The sequence below is a fragment of the Taudactylus pleione genome, unplaced genomic scaffold (genome assembly GCF_031769625.1).
Source record: "Taudactylus pleione unplaced genomic scaffold, aTauple2 ptg000260l, whole genome shotgun sequence".
In the NCBI taxonomy this organism is placed as follows: domain Eukaryota; kingdom Metazoa; phylum Chordata; class Amphibia; order Anura; family Myobatrachidae; genus Taudactylus; species Taudactylus pleione.
This window is the reverse complement of record NW_028284662.1, coordinates 39,928-57,516: the sequence shown is the minus strand read 5'-3', so window position 1 is coordinate 57,516 and position 17,589 is coordinate 39,928. Positions and strand designations below refer to the sequence as shown.

General features: G+C 43.5%; 1 protein-coding gene across 1 annotated transcript in view; it reads left to right on the top strand.

The window, feature by feature from the left end:
* PITHD1 (PITH domain containing 1) overlaps positions 1 to 14,491 on the top strand; it is a 40,279-nt gene extending 25,788 nt beyond the window's left edge. Inside the window, exons 5-6 of the mRNA XM_088481010.1 lie at positions 13,940 to 14,048; positions 14,282 to 14,491. Coding sequence (XP_088337136.1) covers positions 13,940 to 14,048; positions 14,282 to 14,383 — 211 coding nt within the window. The 3' untranslated portion in view covers positions 14,384 to 14,491. The remainder of the gene's footprint in view (positions 1 to 13,939; positions 14,049 to 14,281) is intronic.
* Positions 14,492 to 17,589: the final 3,098 nt, after the last annotated feature.

Sequence of the window (17,589 nt, the reverse complement as noted above, 5' to 3'; positions counted from 1 at the left end):
TGAGCTTAATTGAGCAACTTTAGAACTACTTAATTTAGGAAGATGACACTTTGCTAGGAAATAATCAATGTCTATATCTAAAGAGGGAGATGTAACAGAGTTGTGGTTGGAGTTCTACAAATTTTGATAAAAGGTTTCAAATTTCTTCACTATCCTCCCCGGGGTCATGTATTAGATCACCCTCTCTAGTGTTTATTGACAAAAAATTTTTAGATAAGACTTTAGCTCACAGTTTACGAGCCAGTAGCTTATCGGCTTTATACCCCTTTTCATAATATCTCTTGATTTAAACGACAGAGGCAGAATTTTGTCTTATGAGACAATAACACATTAAGTTCTCCTCGAATTTTAATGAGCTGATCTAGGTTGGATTGAATAAGAGTGGATTTATGTTTTAATTCTAGTTGATGTAGTTGTGTAGTTAAATCTAAAATGGCTTGGGTACGTTGTTGTTTAATTCTAGTAGCCATTTGAATAAAATGTCCATGAAGAACTGCTTTGTGAGTTTCCCACAAAGTCATATCTTTGATATCAGGGGTCTGATTTATGGAAAAATAATCTTTGAGTAATTGGGAAATCTGTACTAAAACATCAGTAATTTTTAGAAGAGAATCATTTAGGCACCAGGAGGGAGGTAGAGAAATAGGGGAAAGACAAGACAAAGTAGAGGAGACTGGGTGTGATCGTACCATGTGATGGAGTGTATATCAACCCCCTTAATATGAGGAGCCATGGCCTGACCAACAAATATCATATCAATTCTGGTATATATCTTATGCACTTGGGAGAAAAAAACGTATAATTTTTAGCAAGAGGGTCCTGCACTCGCCAGGTGTCAAACAATAAATGTTTTTTAAGTAGGGATAGTAGGGCTTTAGAATTACGCTCTCCAATCTAAGTCAATGAAGGAGGTGAGGGGTGGGATCTGTCATATTTTTGATGAAGGATTGTATTAAAATCCCCTGCTAAAATAACCTCCCCCTTACGATAATAAGAAATTTTTTAATCAAGAGCAGCAAAAAAAGAAGATTGATTTATATTCGGGGCATACACATTCACCAATGTAACCAATGTATTATTTAACATGCCCACTATGATAATAAACCTACCCCTCCCATCTCTGAACACCGTTTCCGGTTCCAACTGTAAATGACTAGCAACTAGAACTGCCACTCCTTTTTTTTTTTTGTGAGTGATCACAGGCATGAAATGCAACAGGATACCTTGAGGAACGGAGTTCAGGATATAAAGAGCCACGGAAATGCGTTTCCTGCAGAAAAATAAAATCACTGGACATTCGCATTAAGTCTAGGAATAACTTGGTTCGCTTTTGTGGGCTATTCAAACCCTTAATATTGTAAGTTACAATACGAATTGACATTTATAATGATATAACATAAAATGCCCCCGAAAATAAAAAGAAAAAACAAATTCAGAAATAGGAAAGGAAAAAAAGAAATCAATTGATACATAAAAGGAAAAGTTAAGACTCGTAAACCCCAAGGGGGAAGAGTCCAACATACTGAGCACCTAGAAGAGGAATGGCAGGAGAAAAAATCCCACCAAAGCTCAGAAAGGGTCATATTGACCCGAAGGGGTAAGGCACTGGCCTCACTCCAACTGATATCACTGAAAAAAGAACCCCACTCAATACAAAATCGCAACTACAGAAAATTATCCGAACTATGGAAGCATATCATAGAAATCAAAAACTGAGGTCACACTGCTAACATGACCGAAAAATAATACATACAATATATATAAAAGAGAACCTTTATCCCAAAATTTTTGTAAAAAATATCTAGACAAACAAAAAAAAAACCAAACCTGCAATAACGCAGAGACTTCACATGAATATTGGCCTACTAAATAAGACGTCAAAAGTAAACCAACCCAGTTTCGTAATAACTCAAAAAGGTTAGCAAAAAATTGGCATAGCTCCAACCAGGATGATTGAAGAACCAAACTCAGGGTGGATTGTGGGGAGATGTAGAAGTAGAAGGCACCGTTGACCAAACGCTCTTTGGAGCCCTTGGAGGTATGGGAGAGCCGGAAGACTGCTTGTTAGTCGGACTCTTTTGAGATGTCGGAGCAGTCTTGGCGCCAGGAGGAGATAGGTTAAGCTTTGTCAGCAATCGAAGAGTATCTTCTTTTGATTTAGCGGACAGTTGTCTCCCTTCAGACGAAACAGTCAGAAAGAAAGGAAAACCCCATCTATATTTAATATGATTGTCCCGGAGAACCTGGGTGTAGTCCCAAAGATCAAAGCGCCTTTTAAAGGTCATAGGGGAGAGATCTTGGAAGACCATAAGGTGATGCAAGTCGAAGACACATTTGTCTCTCTCTCATGCTATGGCCAACAGCTTCTCCTTTGTCTTGAAGTAGTGGCACTGTAACACCACATCCCGTGGAGGAGCCGATTGTGCCAGCTTTGCCTGCAATGTGCGATGCGCCCTGTCCAGAAGAAACTGGTCTACTGGGGTGGCAGATAGCAGGTGTTGAAAGAAGCGAACAAAGAAGTCTTCCAATTGAGCAGGTTCAATGGATTCGGGGACATTCTTGATCTACAAGTTATTCCGTCGGGCTCTATTTTCGATATCCTCCTGTTGATCTTGAAGTAAATGGATGTCAACCTGCATAGCGGACATAGAATGCTCCATCTCTTGTTGGAATTTGATTACTTCATCCATTTTATGTTCCTCGGTTTTGAGATCAGAGACCGCTTTTTGAATCTCAGAGTGAAATGCATTTTTAAGTGATTTCATATCAGAAAGAATGGAGGCAATGCTGTCCCTCATAGAGCCTGCCGGTAAATCCGACTCCTCTTCCAGTTCTGAAATATGAGCAGATATGGAGGGAGCCGCTGACTTATGAGATGGAGCCTGCATTTTATTTATAAAGAATGTAAGATCACCAGGGGGAGCCGACTTGCGAGACCTGGGCATAGTTAGAAGTCTTCAGGTGTGGGATTGGGTCATGAAGCAGTGTGAAACACCTAGAGTCAACAATATGGCATCCTTATATAGAGTAACTGTACACTCAGATCCAGAGTAGGATTCTTGTATTCAGAAATATTACATCTGCATGGAAATGGTTGTGAGGAATAGGGAAAGCTTGGATGTAGGTGTAGCTCGGATAAAGGGTGTCTTCCAGATCATATATAAATACTGTGTCTTAGAAATCCACTGAATAGTATCAGCTACAGTCATCCACGGTATATAATATAAGTAAAGATAGAGTTAGGCAGTATGTCCTCAGTCAGAGACACGCAGGAGCTCTGCCTCCCTCTCCCCTACAGACTGCACACAGACCCAGCCAATATCTCACCCCCACAGTCAGGCACCGGGGGGGGGGGGGGGAGAGTCACGGGGATGATCCTAGCTGGGGGAGTGGGCCCCTGGTACAAGGCAGCGTGAGAAAGTACCTTAGCCAGGAAGGAGGTGTGGGTTCAGGACATCCTCCCAATCACCGTTTAATCCCCTGCAGTGGATAAGATGGCGGGCGGGTGTTAGATCTCCCCACAGACCTGATGTTCCTGATCCGTCGGGCCACAGGAGACGTCACCCCAGCCCCACAGTGAGACTGGAGGGTAGAGGCAGCTGTCAGGAGCGTCCCCGGTGCAGCGCAGAGGGAGGAGGAGAAAGCCCTTGTATGTTGCTTTTAAAATAAAAATAATTCATTTGTATATAGTGACAAAAGAAAACTTATCTGCCATCCACAAAAATTTTTTTTAAAGAAAGACATTGGAAACCTTCAAACATTAAATACCTCAGATGCTCTATAGCTTTTTCTACTTCAGGGTCCATAGGGGGTCCACAGGGTTGACCTTGGGGTATAGCTGGATCTGGATCCACGGGCACCACGCAGTTAAAGATTTTGCTGCTCCCAGGATGCACTTGGGTCCATCCTCCTCTATACCCCGCCCCCGAGCCACAGGCACCTCAGTTTTAGTTGGTGCCCGGCCGGAGTCGGTTCAGTGGGGCTGCATAAGCAGCACCTAAGCTTATTTTTATTTTTAAAAAGATTTTATTTATTTATTTTTACTTCTTCAGAGCGGCAGCATCAGACTGTCCATCTGGACGTCCACGCTGCCGCTCCAATGACCCCGCTGGCGCTGCAACGCCAGTACGGATCTGGGGATCGCAGCAGGACCCCGGAGTCAGTACTAGCAGGGCTCCGGTACCTCCCACAGACTGCTGCTGGAGTCACGGTAAGCCGCGGGCAGCGCATCGCGTTGCCCGCGGGGATAAAGGCAGTCTCTCACCGCTGGTCTCTGGGGGCCGACCGGCGGCGGGCTCTCCCTCTCTAGGAATACCCCGTGTGACTGCTGGACCACAAGGGAATAATTGCTGGACAGAAAAGGTGTAACCTGGTCGCACAAGAGTTATAAAGTCTAATGTAAATTTGAGTTTGAGAACCCCACAATATCTAATCTAATAATCAAAGACAGGGGGCTGCTACCACGGACATATTGATATGGATATAAAAAAAGCAAGAAAAAGAGTGAAATGTCCAACAGTGGTGCACTGGGGAATTCTAATATTAATACATAACTTTTGTTATTACTTCAATATAAAATATAATAATGACAAACGGACAGCGAAAATTTGTTAAAAAACTGAAAGGTGTGATAAAGTATGAAATACGTGATTAAAATAGTTGCAGCGTCCCTGCTATTCCACCAAATGTTATATCTTAGTTACTTATGTGGCATTGTTGTTGCTCTATATTTACTGTCTGTATCTCGTACTGGCTAATCAGTCACACCTGCGATAACAGGTCAAAAGATGTATTTAATGTGCTTCTTACTGACAGGTTACATATACTGAAAATTTATAGTCACTGAATAGATAAGTCAGTGTTCATTCAAGTTTAGAGGCGACAGTTAAATTAAGACAATTGTCATATTGGACTCAATCATTTCTCTGATTTTAATTAAAAGCCCTACATTGCCATTACCGTCTATCTCTTCTCTGAAGGATCCCACGGACAGGAAAGTGGAGACTTGTTTAAAGTCTATCTACTCTCTCTCTGGGGCAGTGACCCGTCCGTCCATGGCCATCTCTTGGGTGGCTAAAGCCATTGAGAGCAGGGCCAACGCTTTAGAGGATACTTTTCCAGACGATGCTCCGGGTATCCAGAGAGTGTTAATAGGACAGATGAGAGATGCGGCTTCCTATATTGGGGAAGCATCGTTAGATGCCAGCCTGCTGACCTCTAGGGTTTCGGCTGCAGCTGTGTCTGCTCGTCGGTCCTTGTGGCTGCGGTCCTGGAGAGCTGATGCAGACTCTAAACAGGGCCTGGAGGCCTTACCTTTTTAATGGGGAGTTGCTATTTGGACAAAATAGTGGATACGCTGGCTAAATCCAAGTCAGCCTTCGACTTGAGCACATGCTAAGGTGAGGAGCTCCGCTTTTCGGTCCTTTCGGGTTCAGGGTAAGGCCAAAGGTCAGTCCTTCCCGAGACAGTCGGCGACCAAGACCGCCTCTAAGCCCAAGAAGCAGACCTGGAGTGCCAGGCGCCCTTCTTTCAAGCAGGAAGATAAACCTTCTGCCTGATGGGACGGGCCTCCCACTGGGAGACCTCAGAGTGGGAGGCTGACCTCTTCAATTTGCCCAGTGCTGGCACAATACCACAACGGATGCCTGGGTTCGAGAAGTGGTCTCCCAGGGGTACACCCTGTCTTTTTGGCACAGACCGCCCCACCAGTTTTTCTGCAGGAGTCCTTCTCAGGACAAAACCAAAGCTTTGCAGATTCAGGATTTTAATTAAACAGTCGGATTCCCATGGTCTGCACCAGTTCTAAGTCAGCTGCTAGGCGCCGTCCTTGCTGAAAGCAGGGGTCATTGTTCCCGTTCCTCAATCACAAAGAGGGATGGGGTACTACTCATTGCCCTACCCTCAATTTGAAGTCTCTGAACAAATTCCTCAGAGTTCTCAAATTCAGGATGGAAACGTTATGTTCCATCATTCTGGTGATGGAACCTGGGGATTACATGGTCTCCCTGGATATCCAGGACGCCTACCTCCATGTTCCGATAGCACCTTCGCACCAGCAGTATCTGAGGTTCGCTATCCTACAGCATCACTATTAGTTTTGGGAGCTACCCTTTGGCCTCTCCACGGCACCAAGGGTATTCACCATAGTGATGGCGATCATGGCCGCAAATCTTTGGAGCCAGAATGTACGGCTGCTGCCATATCTAGACGACCTCCTTTTGCTGGCGAGCTCTCCGGAGGTACTACTTCAACATCTCCACCTGACGATCGCTTGTCTGCAAGCGCACGGGTGGTTGATAAATTGGAGAAAGTCCTCTCTGATTCCATCACAGTGGTTGGCTCATTTGGGAGCCCTGCTAGATTCTCGTCAGCAAAGATCTTCCTGACTCCGGAAAAGGTCTCCTCCCTACAGCTGCAGATATACAGTTGCCTGAGCAGTTGCCGCCTGTTGGTCCATTCTGCAATGAGAGTTCTGAGGTCCGTGGTGTCGTCATTCCACATGGTGGAATTTGCCCAGTTCCATTCTAGGCCCCTGCAGGGGCTGATTCTATCAGAATGGACAGGTTACCTCACCGGATCCGCCCTCAGATGCTGGTGTTGTCCCCGGAGGTTCGGCAGTCTTTGGCTTGGTGGCTTCAGACAGCTCATCTGGTCGAGGGGCGCCCCTTTTGGATCCCGGACAGGGTCCTGATCACAACAGATGCCAGTCTCCGGGGTTGGGGGGCAGTGACAGGCTCGTTGTCACTTCAGGGACGTTGGATTGCGGAAGAAGCACTTCTCCCCATCAACATCCTGGAACTGCGGGCTGTGTACAGGGTCCTGCAGTCGTCCGGCACCGCTCTTCAAGGAAGGGCGGTTCAAGTTCAATCCAACCACGGTGGCGTACATCAACCACCAGGGAGGAACTCGCAGTCGGGCTGCGATGTCGAAGATGTATCGTGTCCTTGCTTGGGCAGAGTGCCACATTCCAGAAATCTTGGCGGTCTTCATCCCAGGAGTCCTCAATTGGGAGGCGGACTTCCTCAGCCGTCACGACGTGCATCTCGGGGAATGGTCGCTTCACCCAGAGGTGTTTCAGGTACTCGTGGACAGATGGGGGCTGCCAGTGCTGGACTTGATGGCCTCCCGTCACAATCACAAGTTGACTGTGTACGGGTCAAGGACAAGAGACGCAGGCGCATGTCTGGTAGATGCGCTGTCGGTGAAATGGACGTTTCACCTGGCGTATCTGTTTCCTCCGATATCCCTGCTACCTCGGGTCCTGCGAAAATTCAAGCAGGATGGCGGCACACTCGTGCTAGTGGCTCGGGCGTGGCCCAGACGTCCTTGGTACTCCGATCTGAGGAGCCTCTCCATCGATGCTCCGTACCTTCTTCCTCAGCGTCAGGACCTATTGTCTTAAGGGCCCTGCCTTTACCCGGATCTGGGTCGGCTGTCTTTGATGGCGTGGCTCTTGCGACAGCCGTCTTAAGGTCTCTGGCTTCTCGGGTTCGGTTATTAGTACCATGCTCAGGGCATGCAAGCCTGCTTCCGCACAGATTTACCACAGGGTGTGGCGCACTTACTTTCAGTGGTGTGAGTCCAGAAACTATGATCCTCAGGTGTTCCGAGTTTCTAGGATCTTGAAATTTATTCAATCAGGTTTGGACCTAGGCTTACGCCTTGCCTTCCTGAAGGTTCATGTATCCGCGATGTCCGTGTGGTTCCAACGAAGGATCGCTACTCTGCCAGATGTTCACACTGTTTTCCAAGGTGTTCTCCGAATCCAGCCTCCCTTCGTGCCTCCTGTGGCTCCTTGGGACTTGGCGGTGGTTCTTCGGGTCCTGCAGGGTCCTCCTTTTGAGCCTCTTGAGTCGGTGGAACTCAAGTGGTTAACGTTTAAAACTTTTACTCCTGGCAATCGCTTCTGCCAGGAGGGTGTCAGAATTGGGGGCGCTTTCATGTCGTCCCCTTTTCTGATTTTTCACCAGGACAGAGCGGTGCTTTGCACTCGTCCTGAGTTTTTGCCTAAAGTGGTTTTGAAGTTCCACATCAATCAGGAACTTGTTGTGCCAGCTTTTCAGTCACCTAATCTTTCAGCTGGTGAGGCTTCCTTGGATGTAGTCCGTGCTCTCAGAATTTATGTGGACCGGACTGCTTCCGTTAGGAAGTCTGATTAATTGTTTTTGTCCTCTTTGGTTTGCACAGGAGGGGTTGGCCTGCCAACAAACAACCTTAGCCCGTTGGCTGTGTTCTGTTATTTGTGAGGCTTATGCACAGGAGGGTTTACCTGTTCCAGCCTCTGTTAAGGCTCATTCCACTCGTTCTGTGGGTCCTTCTTGGGCTGCTAGACGCTGTTCAGCTATGTAAGGCAGCCACCTGGTCTTCCATTCAGACGTTTTTGAGGTTCTATGCGTTTTGACACCTTTGCCTCTCAGGATGCATCCTTCGGGCGCCGGGTTCTCCTTTCTGCACAGGAGCAATATTAAAGGAATGTGTGAAGTTAGATGAGGTGCTGTCGCATAGATGCGTTCAATTCTTCATACACACGTTTAACTATTTATCTGTGCAAGCAATGCAGCTATACTTTTGTCTGACTTGCTGTTAACTGCATCGGCCCCAAAGTCATTGGCATTTATAGGAAGATTTATACAATACTGCTCAATTTTGAAATTTAAGTTATTGTTTTGTGTGTATATATGTATACCATCACTGATTACTGGGATTTATCCTGGGTAGGGAAGCAAAAGAAAGCACAAGGTGCCATTGATCTTTTTCATATTATAGATCAGAGGTTCCCAAACGCCAACATTACTGTCCAGGTTTTAAGGATATCCATGCTTAAGCCCATATTATTAAATCAAATTGACTGAGGTGATAATTAAGGCCATTATCATGTGGCCTTATATTGGGCAATTATTACCCAAATTGGATATAGTTATCAGTTTTGGGGATGAGTTTGGGGTGCGGTGCCCCTTGGGGTTGGTGTGGCTGGGCTGCTCTGGTGAGGCACACATTAAAACTTTATTTAGCACTTTTACACTTTCCAATATATTTTGTGTATGTATATATATTTTTCTTAGCTTTTTAATTACACCTTCACTTATTAACACATAGTTTTTCCTTTAATCCTATACTAACACTTTAGTCTCTCACTGGTGTGCTTCGCTGGGGTGGCTGGCTATCGCCGGCTTTTTGGGGGTTCTGCACCCCAGATTCTGAGCAAGTGATAGGGACCTCCGGTATCAGAGACGCCGTGACGCGGCCCGGAGGCTTAGCCATATCTTTGCAAATATATGCAACTGAGATCTCTGAATTATCTACCACCATGTAGTTTTTCAAATCTTATTGCTGATTTCATTCTGAGTGCTGGGGGAATACTTTTTGTTGTTTCTTGTATAGACTAACCCCTCCCTTACATGCACCTGAGTGATATTACTGAAGTGATTGAGCAGCTTCCAACTTGTATCTCTGTGCTAATTAAGTCACCTGTGCTCAAGCATGGATATATGTTATAGATACTAAAAACATCACTGATTATTCTTGTGAGCTACTGCTCCAAACTTTGTAACATTTTGGCCTGTCTGGGAAGTGGAATTAAAGCTCTCTACTCCCACCCATGACCAGTGGTGTTCTCTTGGATTTCATCCACATTAATAGCCCTTGACAAGGTCTGCCTCATGTCCACTCTATTTTTTTCTTCATACCCCTTTTCCACCGCCGCAAAAAGCCAGGGTATTGCCTTATCAACACGAGTCGCAGCTCAGTGGAAAAGGCTCCTAGGAGAAAATCCCGGGTCTCGAGCAGGGTTGTACGCTGGTAAAACCAGGGTCAGGCTAAGTGTAAACGGGTAACCCGGGTCATCCGACCTCAGACCCGTTTACAACATGGTGATTGGGTGAAATCAGAAGGTGTCTGTGACAGCTCTCACCGGGTTGGGAGAAATTACAGCCTCCCAGTATGGTCCGTTCTAGTTTTTACCCCATTCCCGATCATACGGGGAGACCGTAATCTCTCCCGCCCGTCTCCCCTGGTTTCTGTTCCGGTTGGAGTTCAGAGGAGAGATGGAGTTTTCGGAGCTTGGTGATGACATCATCTCCAAGCTCCGGCACTGCGAACATCATCTCCAAGCGTTGGCACTGTGAACTGTGCCGACCCGGGATATTCCATGGTCGTGCCGCAGTGGGAAATGGGGTAAATCTTGGGTCTGACCCGGCTTGGATCTGCGGTATTATTGATAGAGGGGCTGATTCTGAGGTGGGAGCAAAACAAAAAAAAAAAAGCATGTAACTTTGTATCTGGAACAAACAATGTTACAATGTAAGGGCTTTTTTTGCATGCAGGGTAAACTATATACTGACTACTTTTGCATGTAGCCCATAAATGTTGGACAGCTTTATTTTCACACTGCAATTTATATTTGTTTGGACACACCTCTCCCAAATCTAGAGGGTCAATAAAATTAGGTGTGAATTGCCATTGGAACTGCATAGAAATGGCGGCCCAATCTCACCACAGACCCGCACATTTGGCTGCGTACAGAAATATGCGAGTCCGGTGGTACCATGAGTGCAGCAGATAGCCGCACTTGCTCGCAGGTGTGAGGAACTCTCACCTATTTGGATCGAGCCCTAAATCTCTGCATATTTTTAATCTTCAGAATCCCTAACTGCTACTATTCGCTCCTCCCCGGACATACTAGGAGTAAGGATGTGGGACCGGGAGAACAAAATATCACTTTTGTCAATAATATTTTGCTGATTCTTCTGCAACACAGAATTTATCTCTCCGATCATTTCAAAATTACGGATTGTTACAGTAAATTATCTTGATATAAAATTAATTACTCAAAAGTCAAAGGCTATCTTAGTGAATGTTTTCAACTCTTAATGGTAGAACATTATTTCACAATTTAAGTTTAAGTGGCAAAAATGGAAAATCTATTATTTAGCAGTTTATACCACCTGTGACAGAATCTTTAAAGCTGGAAAATTTTCTGTACCTTCTCTCTAAAATTAGGTCTAATTTATATTCCTGGAAACCTCTAATAATCTCATGACTGGCCAGGATCATACAAATAAAATGGAATATCCTTTCCAAGTTTAATTATCTTTTTCAAAGATTTCTAGCCAATGTCCCCATCTCAGATTTTGCAGATATTCAGAAATATCTCTCTTGATTTGTGTGGAATGGAAGAAAACCTAAAACAACTGTCTCCTCGCATTAAAGCCTACTATTGGGCAGACCATCTCAGTCAAATTACAGCCTCCTTTGCACCTCTAGCTACATTTTCATGGCTGGATATAGAGTTGAAGTTATTATTACAGCCCTTTATATTCAACAAGAGATTACAGCGAACTTCCTCCTTATCCTTCGCTTCTCAGACAAAATTTGCTACTCATGTAATAGTTGGGTGAGTTTGCAATGAGCTCATTTACCTATATTCCCACTGTCTAGCAAGGCCTCTCACATCTTTATTCTCAACCCTGGGTTAGAGCAAGTATACAATTTGTCTCTGATCTTGTTGACAGACTTGGATCTCCTTTACTACAATTCATGAAATAACCTTAAACTTGCCATAAATTTTGTTCAGTTAAGACATTTTCTGGGGTCCATCCTGGTGGGTCAAGTTCTTAGAATGTGAACTAAATTTGAGAAACTTATTTCACATCTCTGAAGAAGGGTATTTTACTTTACTCCATTTGGGCCCTCAGACCAGACATGAGGAGCACTGGGAAAGAGATTTGGGTCCTCCTCATGAAGATGTCTTCTGTGAAACAATAGGGCTTTTTCACACCAGTTTTGACTGGCCGACAAAAAAACGGCAGTTTTTTTGCCATGAACTAATTTTAGCGAACAATGTAAATAGATGGGTCCTTTCAGACGGCAAGGACACGGCACGGTCGCCGTGTTACAGCCGGGAATATCCACTGACAAGGACGTCTGCCATGCCGTGTTCATGCCGTCACTGCAAGTCAGTGAAGCACATTTTGCTATGTTTCCTTTCACGCACACCAGGTTTTCTGAGCTTGTACCCACCCACAACTCCATCTTTTCCAAGTGTTGTGGTACTTGAGTGTAAACATGAGTGACAACTTTGACATAGATACTGACAGGCTGATATCATTAGTAGAAGCCAGACCAGGTTTATGGGACAGAACACAAGATATTAATAAAGATAGAAATGCCACTCGAAAGGCGTGGCAAGAGGTTTGCTTTGAATTGAAAGATGATTTCAATGTGTTGGGTGAAACGAGGATAAAGATATATATATATATATATATATATATATATGGTTAGTACTTTTATTTGTAGTACTGTTTTCAATTATTGTGTCTAGACTAGTATTATCTTTGAATAGAGCTGCTGCTACACATGCCTACTACATTAAGAAACAAACCAACAACATTAAAAACGTCTCAAAGCAGTTGCATGTGAAAGGCACTGATTGCCGGTCAAAACCGGTGTGTGAAATAGCCCATAAGGGAAGAGATGGCATCTATTCAAGCTCGTCCTTGATTAATGAAAATGCCTATAAAATCCACTACAAGTGGTAATGTACTTCTGATAAACTCTCAAACATACTTACCTCCCAACTGATGGAGAGACTGAGGTCAGTTAGGAATGTTCCACCATATTTGGTGTTCCTGCCCAAAAATATCTACCTATTAGAATGAGATCCGTATCCTCTTAACCTCCCTCGCTCTGTTCCAAAACATGTTTGGTCCTTATTTGCTACTCTATATCTTATGGTAATAAACATTAGGCCAAACTAGCTTTCCATGTAGTAATCGTAGCCAATATCTTGTTTGTAAAAGTTGGAATGGTTACTTATTTTCACATCTTGTATACAGATTTGAGCTTTTTGATACTTTAGCAAAGCCAATATTCACCCCGTGCACACTATATTCAATGTAACTTTTAACCCATAACCTCTTTGCATTTGGTCCTTCCCATATATCCTGTCTCAGTGCTGATAGTTCTTATATTTGAAAGTCCCCTACTGATGACCATACTCTCCCCCCTCCCTTCTTCTTTCTTCCTTCCACTTAATTTACTATCCATCCTACAACCTTTTTGTAGTCTGTTAATTTTAAAAAATTTTTGATGTGGCCTCCACATTTCCAGTTTGTGATCATTTTGTGAATTTTCTATACCTGATTGATATATTTGACTACTGTAAATTAATGTTATTAACAGTACCCTTATTCAGTTATTTGTGGGCAATATTTTCTGATCATTGTGCGCTAGGAACAATAAAGGCACTCTGACCTACATCTTTGCTCCTTTTTACTTGCACTCCATATAGATGGACAGAACAATGAATGAAAATTGCCTTCCGTATTATAAAGTATTTTGTGCGCCAGTGGCTCAGCTCTCTGCATTTAAGTCCTTTTATCTTCATATTAGCAGTGATCCATATCTACTAGAATAAACATTAGCGTCTAAAGGCGGGTACACACCTAAAAGATATATCTGCATATCGACTGATCAGCAGATGATGGTTGTTCATACACACTGAGCAACCTTCATCTGGCCGGGGGTCGCGTCGCCCCCCCCTCCCCGTGGCCTCTGCAGCAAGTGTATGGGTGGTCGTATGCACAGCACGATGTGCAGATATATCTGCCATCGTACTGTGCGTACGGGCACTCACAGGCAACGCGATATATCTGTGGACAACGTCGTTCACAAACATATCGTCTGTACACACTGGCTGACACACCTACGATGCATCGGCCGTTCAATTGAACGCCCGATATATCAGCCAGTGTGTACCCAGCATTATAGCCATATCTAATAGAGTAATCATTACAGTCTTATTTGGTGATTTCTTTTGTAGAGGTGATGAGCTGAAACCTAATCTGTTACTTTCTGTAATCTGGTGTATTGATCTGAACCTTGATCTCTACTTGTTACATAGTAGTTGCCATAGGTAACATTTACATTTCTCCTCTTTCAGAATATCTCGCTTTTCAAGTGTATCACATCTCTCTCTCCATATCTCCAAGAATTTTGGAGCAGAGAACAGCAGGATTTATTACATTGGCTTAAGAGGAGAGTGGACAGAGGTAATACAGAGCTAGCGAACCATGTAACGTTGTTATAGGCATCCTGATAAAGTTCAAAAGGGCTGCTCATTCACTTTAGTCTTGTTAAAAAATAACTTTGCTTTAAAAGAGTAGTGCTGTTTCAGCAGAATTTACTTGCAGGGATCTTTTATGTAGTTACTTTTTGATAACTAGACCAACTACTTTCATGAAACTTGTTTTTTTGATTGATATGCTTGTATTTACTATTTCAGGCTCGAAGGCATGAAGTGACCATCTGCAACTATGAATCTGCTGCAAATCCAGCTGATCACAAACTAACACAGATCACCCCTCAGTCCCATTTTATCTCCTAGAGCCACAGTAATATCTCCTGCATGAGCGCAACCAGTTGACCCTTCACATCTGCTATTAAATGTTCTTTTTTGCTTTATAAACGTTGATTAAATAAATGTTTTACTTTTGCCTCTGTGCGATCTGTACACTATTTGTAATAAAAGTTATAATAGTTTTACAATTAGTCAGACTAAAGCTATAACATCACCTAATGTAATATAGCTATTACATTAATTATCAAAATTATTTATGGTTATAGGGCTATAGTTTTCAGATGTCCTGACTGATATCTGGTCTGCTTTTAAATATATCCAAGCGTAGTGCCTCTTGGTTAGAACTAATAACATACTGGGGAAGTAGTGAATTTGGCTTAATTGCCTAAAGAATACTGGAGAATACTAGGTACAGTTTTCTTGTGTCAGATACATATTTACAAGACTAGTTATAAGTTTAGATTTTAAATTAAGCTTAATAATTTAACATATTCTTGACAAAATCCTCCTTTTTGATTTGCAGACAGTATGGGGTTTGAAGAATGTGTACTGTTATAATGTTTGTGACAAGTCTTGTGTATTAATAATCTGGATGTATCATTCTCCATAATCTGTAGTTAGTGGAATACACTGTTTGACAGATGTGAATATAGCACATTACAGTAAGCCAATGGGGTGACCATACAAAAGTATATACATGGTCTTAATTTTGTTAACTAAAACTAACAGTACTATGTTTCATTACTTTACCCAGTGGTGGCAGGTATAATTTATGTTGAAATTGAATGTCGCGCTATCTTACTGCATGTAGTTTTGCTGATCGCTAGCATAAAGCTTTGCATGACTTTTTCTCTGCCAGTGGTCGTACATGTGCCAGTCAGTTTAGAATAGAAAACCTGCAAAAGAGGCCACATAGGGTCAAACAAGGATGGTTAGGGCTGGTAGGTGGGTTTGTGACTTATGTTCCTTTTGAAGATTGTGCAGGTACAGTATTATCACCTTTCATTGAGGTAGATTCCCTGCAGGGTGCCCTCTGTTAGCTGGTGTTTGGGTGAAGGCTGATGGTCAGCCTCCCTAATAAGCAGGCGGTAATCCCAGGAATGGGAGTTATCTAGAATCTGCCCTGCCACACCATTGTGGGAATTAAGCATGGCATAAAAATGCGGTATTGCCCCACCAACAGTTTCTCTTACCTGGACAATTATTCTTATTATCCTTTATTTATATGGCGCCACAAGTGTTCCGTAGCACCTTACAAAGTACATAAACAAATAATTTGACAACTGACTTACAGTAAAAAATAGGACAAGGACATGGATAATATACATTGATACATAAGTGACCATAACACCTAGATATGCAACAGAGCGTAAGCAACCAAGTGTTAGGTGCCCTGGTGGGGCGTAAGAAGTAGGTGAAAGTAAAGTAAGGAGAAGCACAAGAGGGTAGAGGCCCTGCTCGTAAGAGCTTACATTCTAAAGGGGAGGGGCAGACAAACAGGTGTGACACAGATGGGGTAAACGGAGGAAGGAGCATGTTGCAGCAAGTTAGGATGGGAGCTGGAAGGCTTTGATGAAGTAGTGGGTCTTGAGAGCCCGTTTCAAGGATTGTAAAGAGGAGGGGAGTCTGATAGGGAGAGAGTTCCAAAGGTGGGGAGCAGCACGGGCAAAATCTTGGAGGCGGGAGTGGGAGGAAGTAATCAGTTGGCATGAGAGGCGGCGTGCATTGGTTGAGCGAATGGGGCGGCCAGGAGAGTGGAGGGAGATGAGGTCAGAGATGTAAATGGGAGAGGAATGGGTGACAATTGTGACTTTATGCCATGAACTCATCAGTGGATTGTACCAATTGCATGGTCAGTGGAAATCTTATAAGAATTTAGTCACTGTGTCAGCCTGCCAGGAGTGAGAAGAAATTGGACTGGTTCTCTACCAAGCTGGTAAAAGAATTGAAGATTGTGAATCACCTTTGGTAGGGATACAAAAATTTATATAGTGATCTAGGCACTAAACCAAATTTATACAGAATCAAATGTATAATAATCAGAGATTTATTCCTTTAAAATTATACAAAATATCACACAATGAACAATATAGATAACAATGATAATTTGGCTTCAAATTAAGCAAATGTTATGTGAATATGACAATCAATAACAAAAATGAATGTTAGGTTTTAAATGAAGCCGTTGGGTATACCAGTCTGTGGTGGTGAGTGTCCTAATGTATTAATGCAGCAGGGGTTAACCGGAATGTACTTTTGCTGGACACACATGCATTGGCAGAATCCTGGAATTGTAGTAGAGCTGCACACAGAATGCCGACGCGTTTTGAGCAGTTTAGCTCTTCCTCAAGGCTGTGTGTGCGCAGTCAGATCTGGGCCTCTTAAAAACTGAATGGCTGGTGTGTTATCACGTGTGACTGGAAGTCGTCATACTGCGACTTTAGGTTCGAACAGCATAATCGAGCCACCTGTTAGCTTAGTTCTATACATATTCTCCGGTTTCCCTGAGGTAGTGCCCGTCGTTGGCATCAAGAGAGATGCCTTTTTTGTTTCAAAACGGGCCTCTTCGTAGTTGCCGCAAAACCGGAAGTGTGCGTTTGTTCACTTCCGGTTTTCCATATGGTAGTTGGTGCTCTAGTGGGGAATGTAGTCAAAATGACAATGTAGACATTTATAATGTTGACACTTATGAAGGTGAAACGTGTACATTATCAGAATGTTGACATTAAGGTTAAGATAGCGGTAGGGGTTAGGAGAGAAATACTGCAACGTCTGTAGATCACAGCTTTGACACCGAAGCTGTGCTGGATTCACTGCAGCTGTCAGTCGGGAGCAAAGTAGGTCACCGCTGGGCACCAAGGTTGCTATGTCAACATTCCATCAATGGTGACATGATGAATCCCGACGACGATCACTTGCACAGATTGCATCCTCCTACTTATATTTACTATAACAGAGGTTCCGAAACTCGGTCCTCAAGGCATCCCAACAGTTCAGGTTTTAGAGATATGTATAGTTGATTACAGGTGGTTAAATCAAATTGACTAAGGTACTAATTAAGTCACCTGTGGTCAAACATGGATATCCGGACTGTTAGGGTGCCTTGAGGACCGAGTTTTGGAACCTCTGCTTTATTGCATCAAACTTGCTAGTGTCTAACTGGATTGCCATATATACAATACACTAGGAACCACCTTGTTTTATCCTTTACTCACATCAAAACACATACTTTA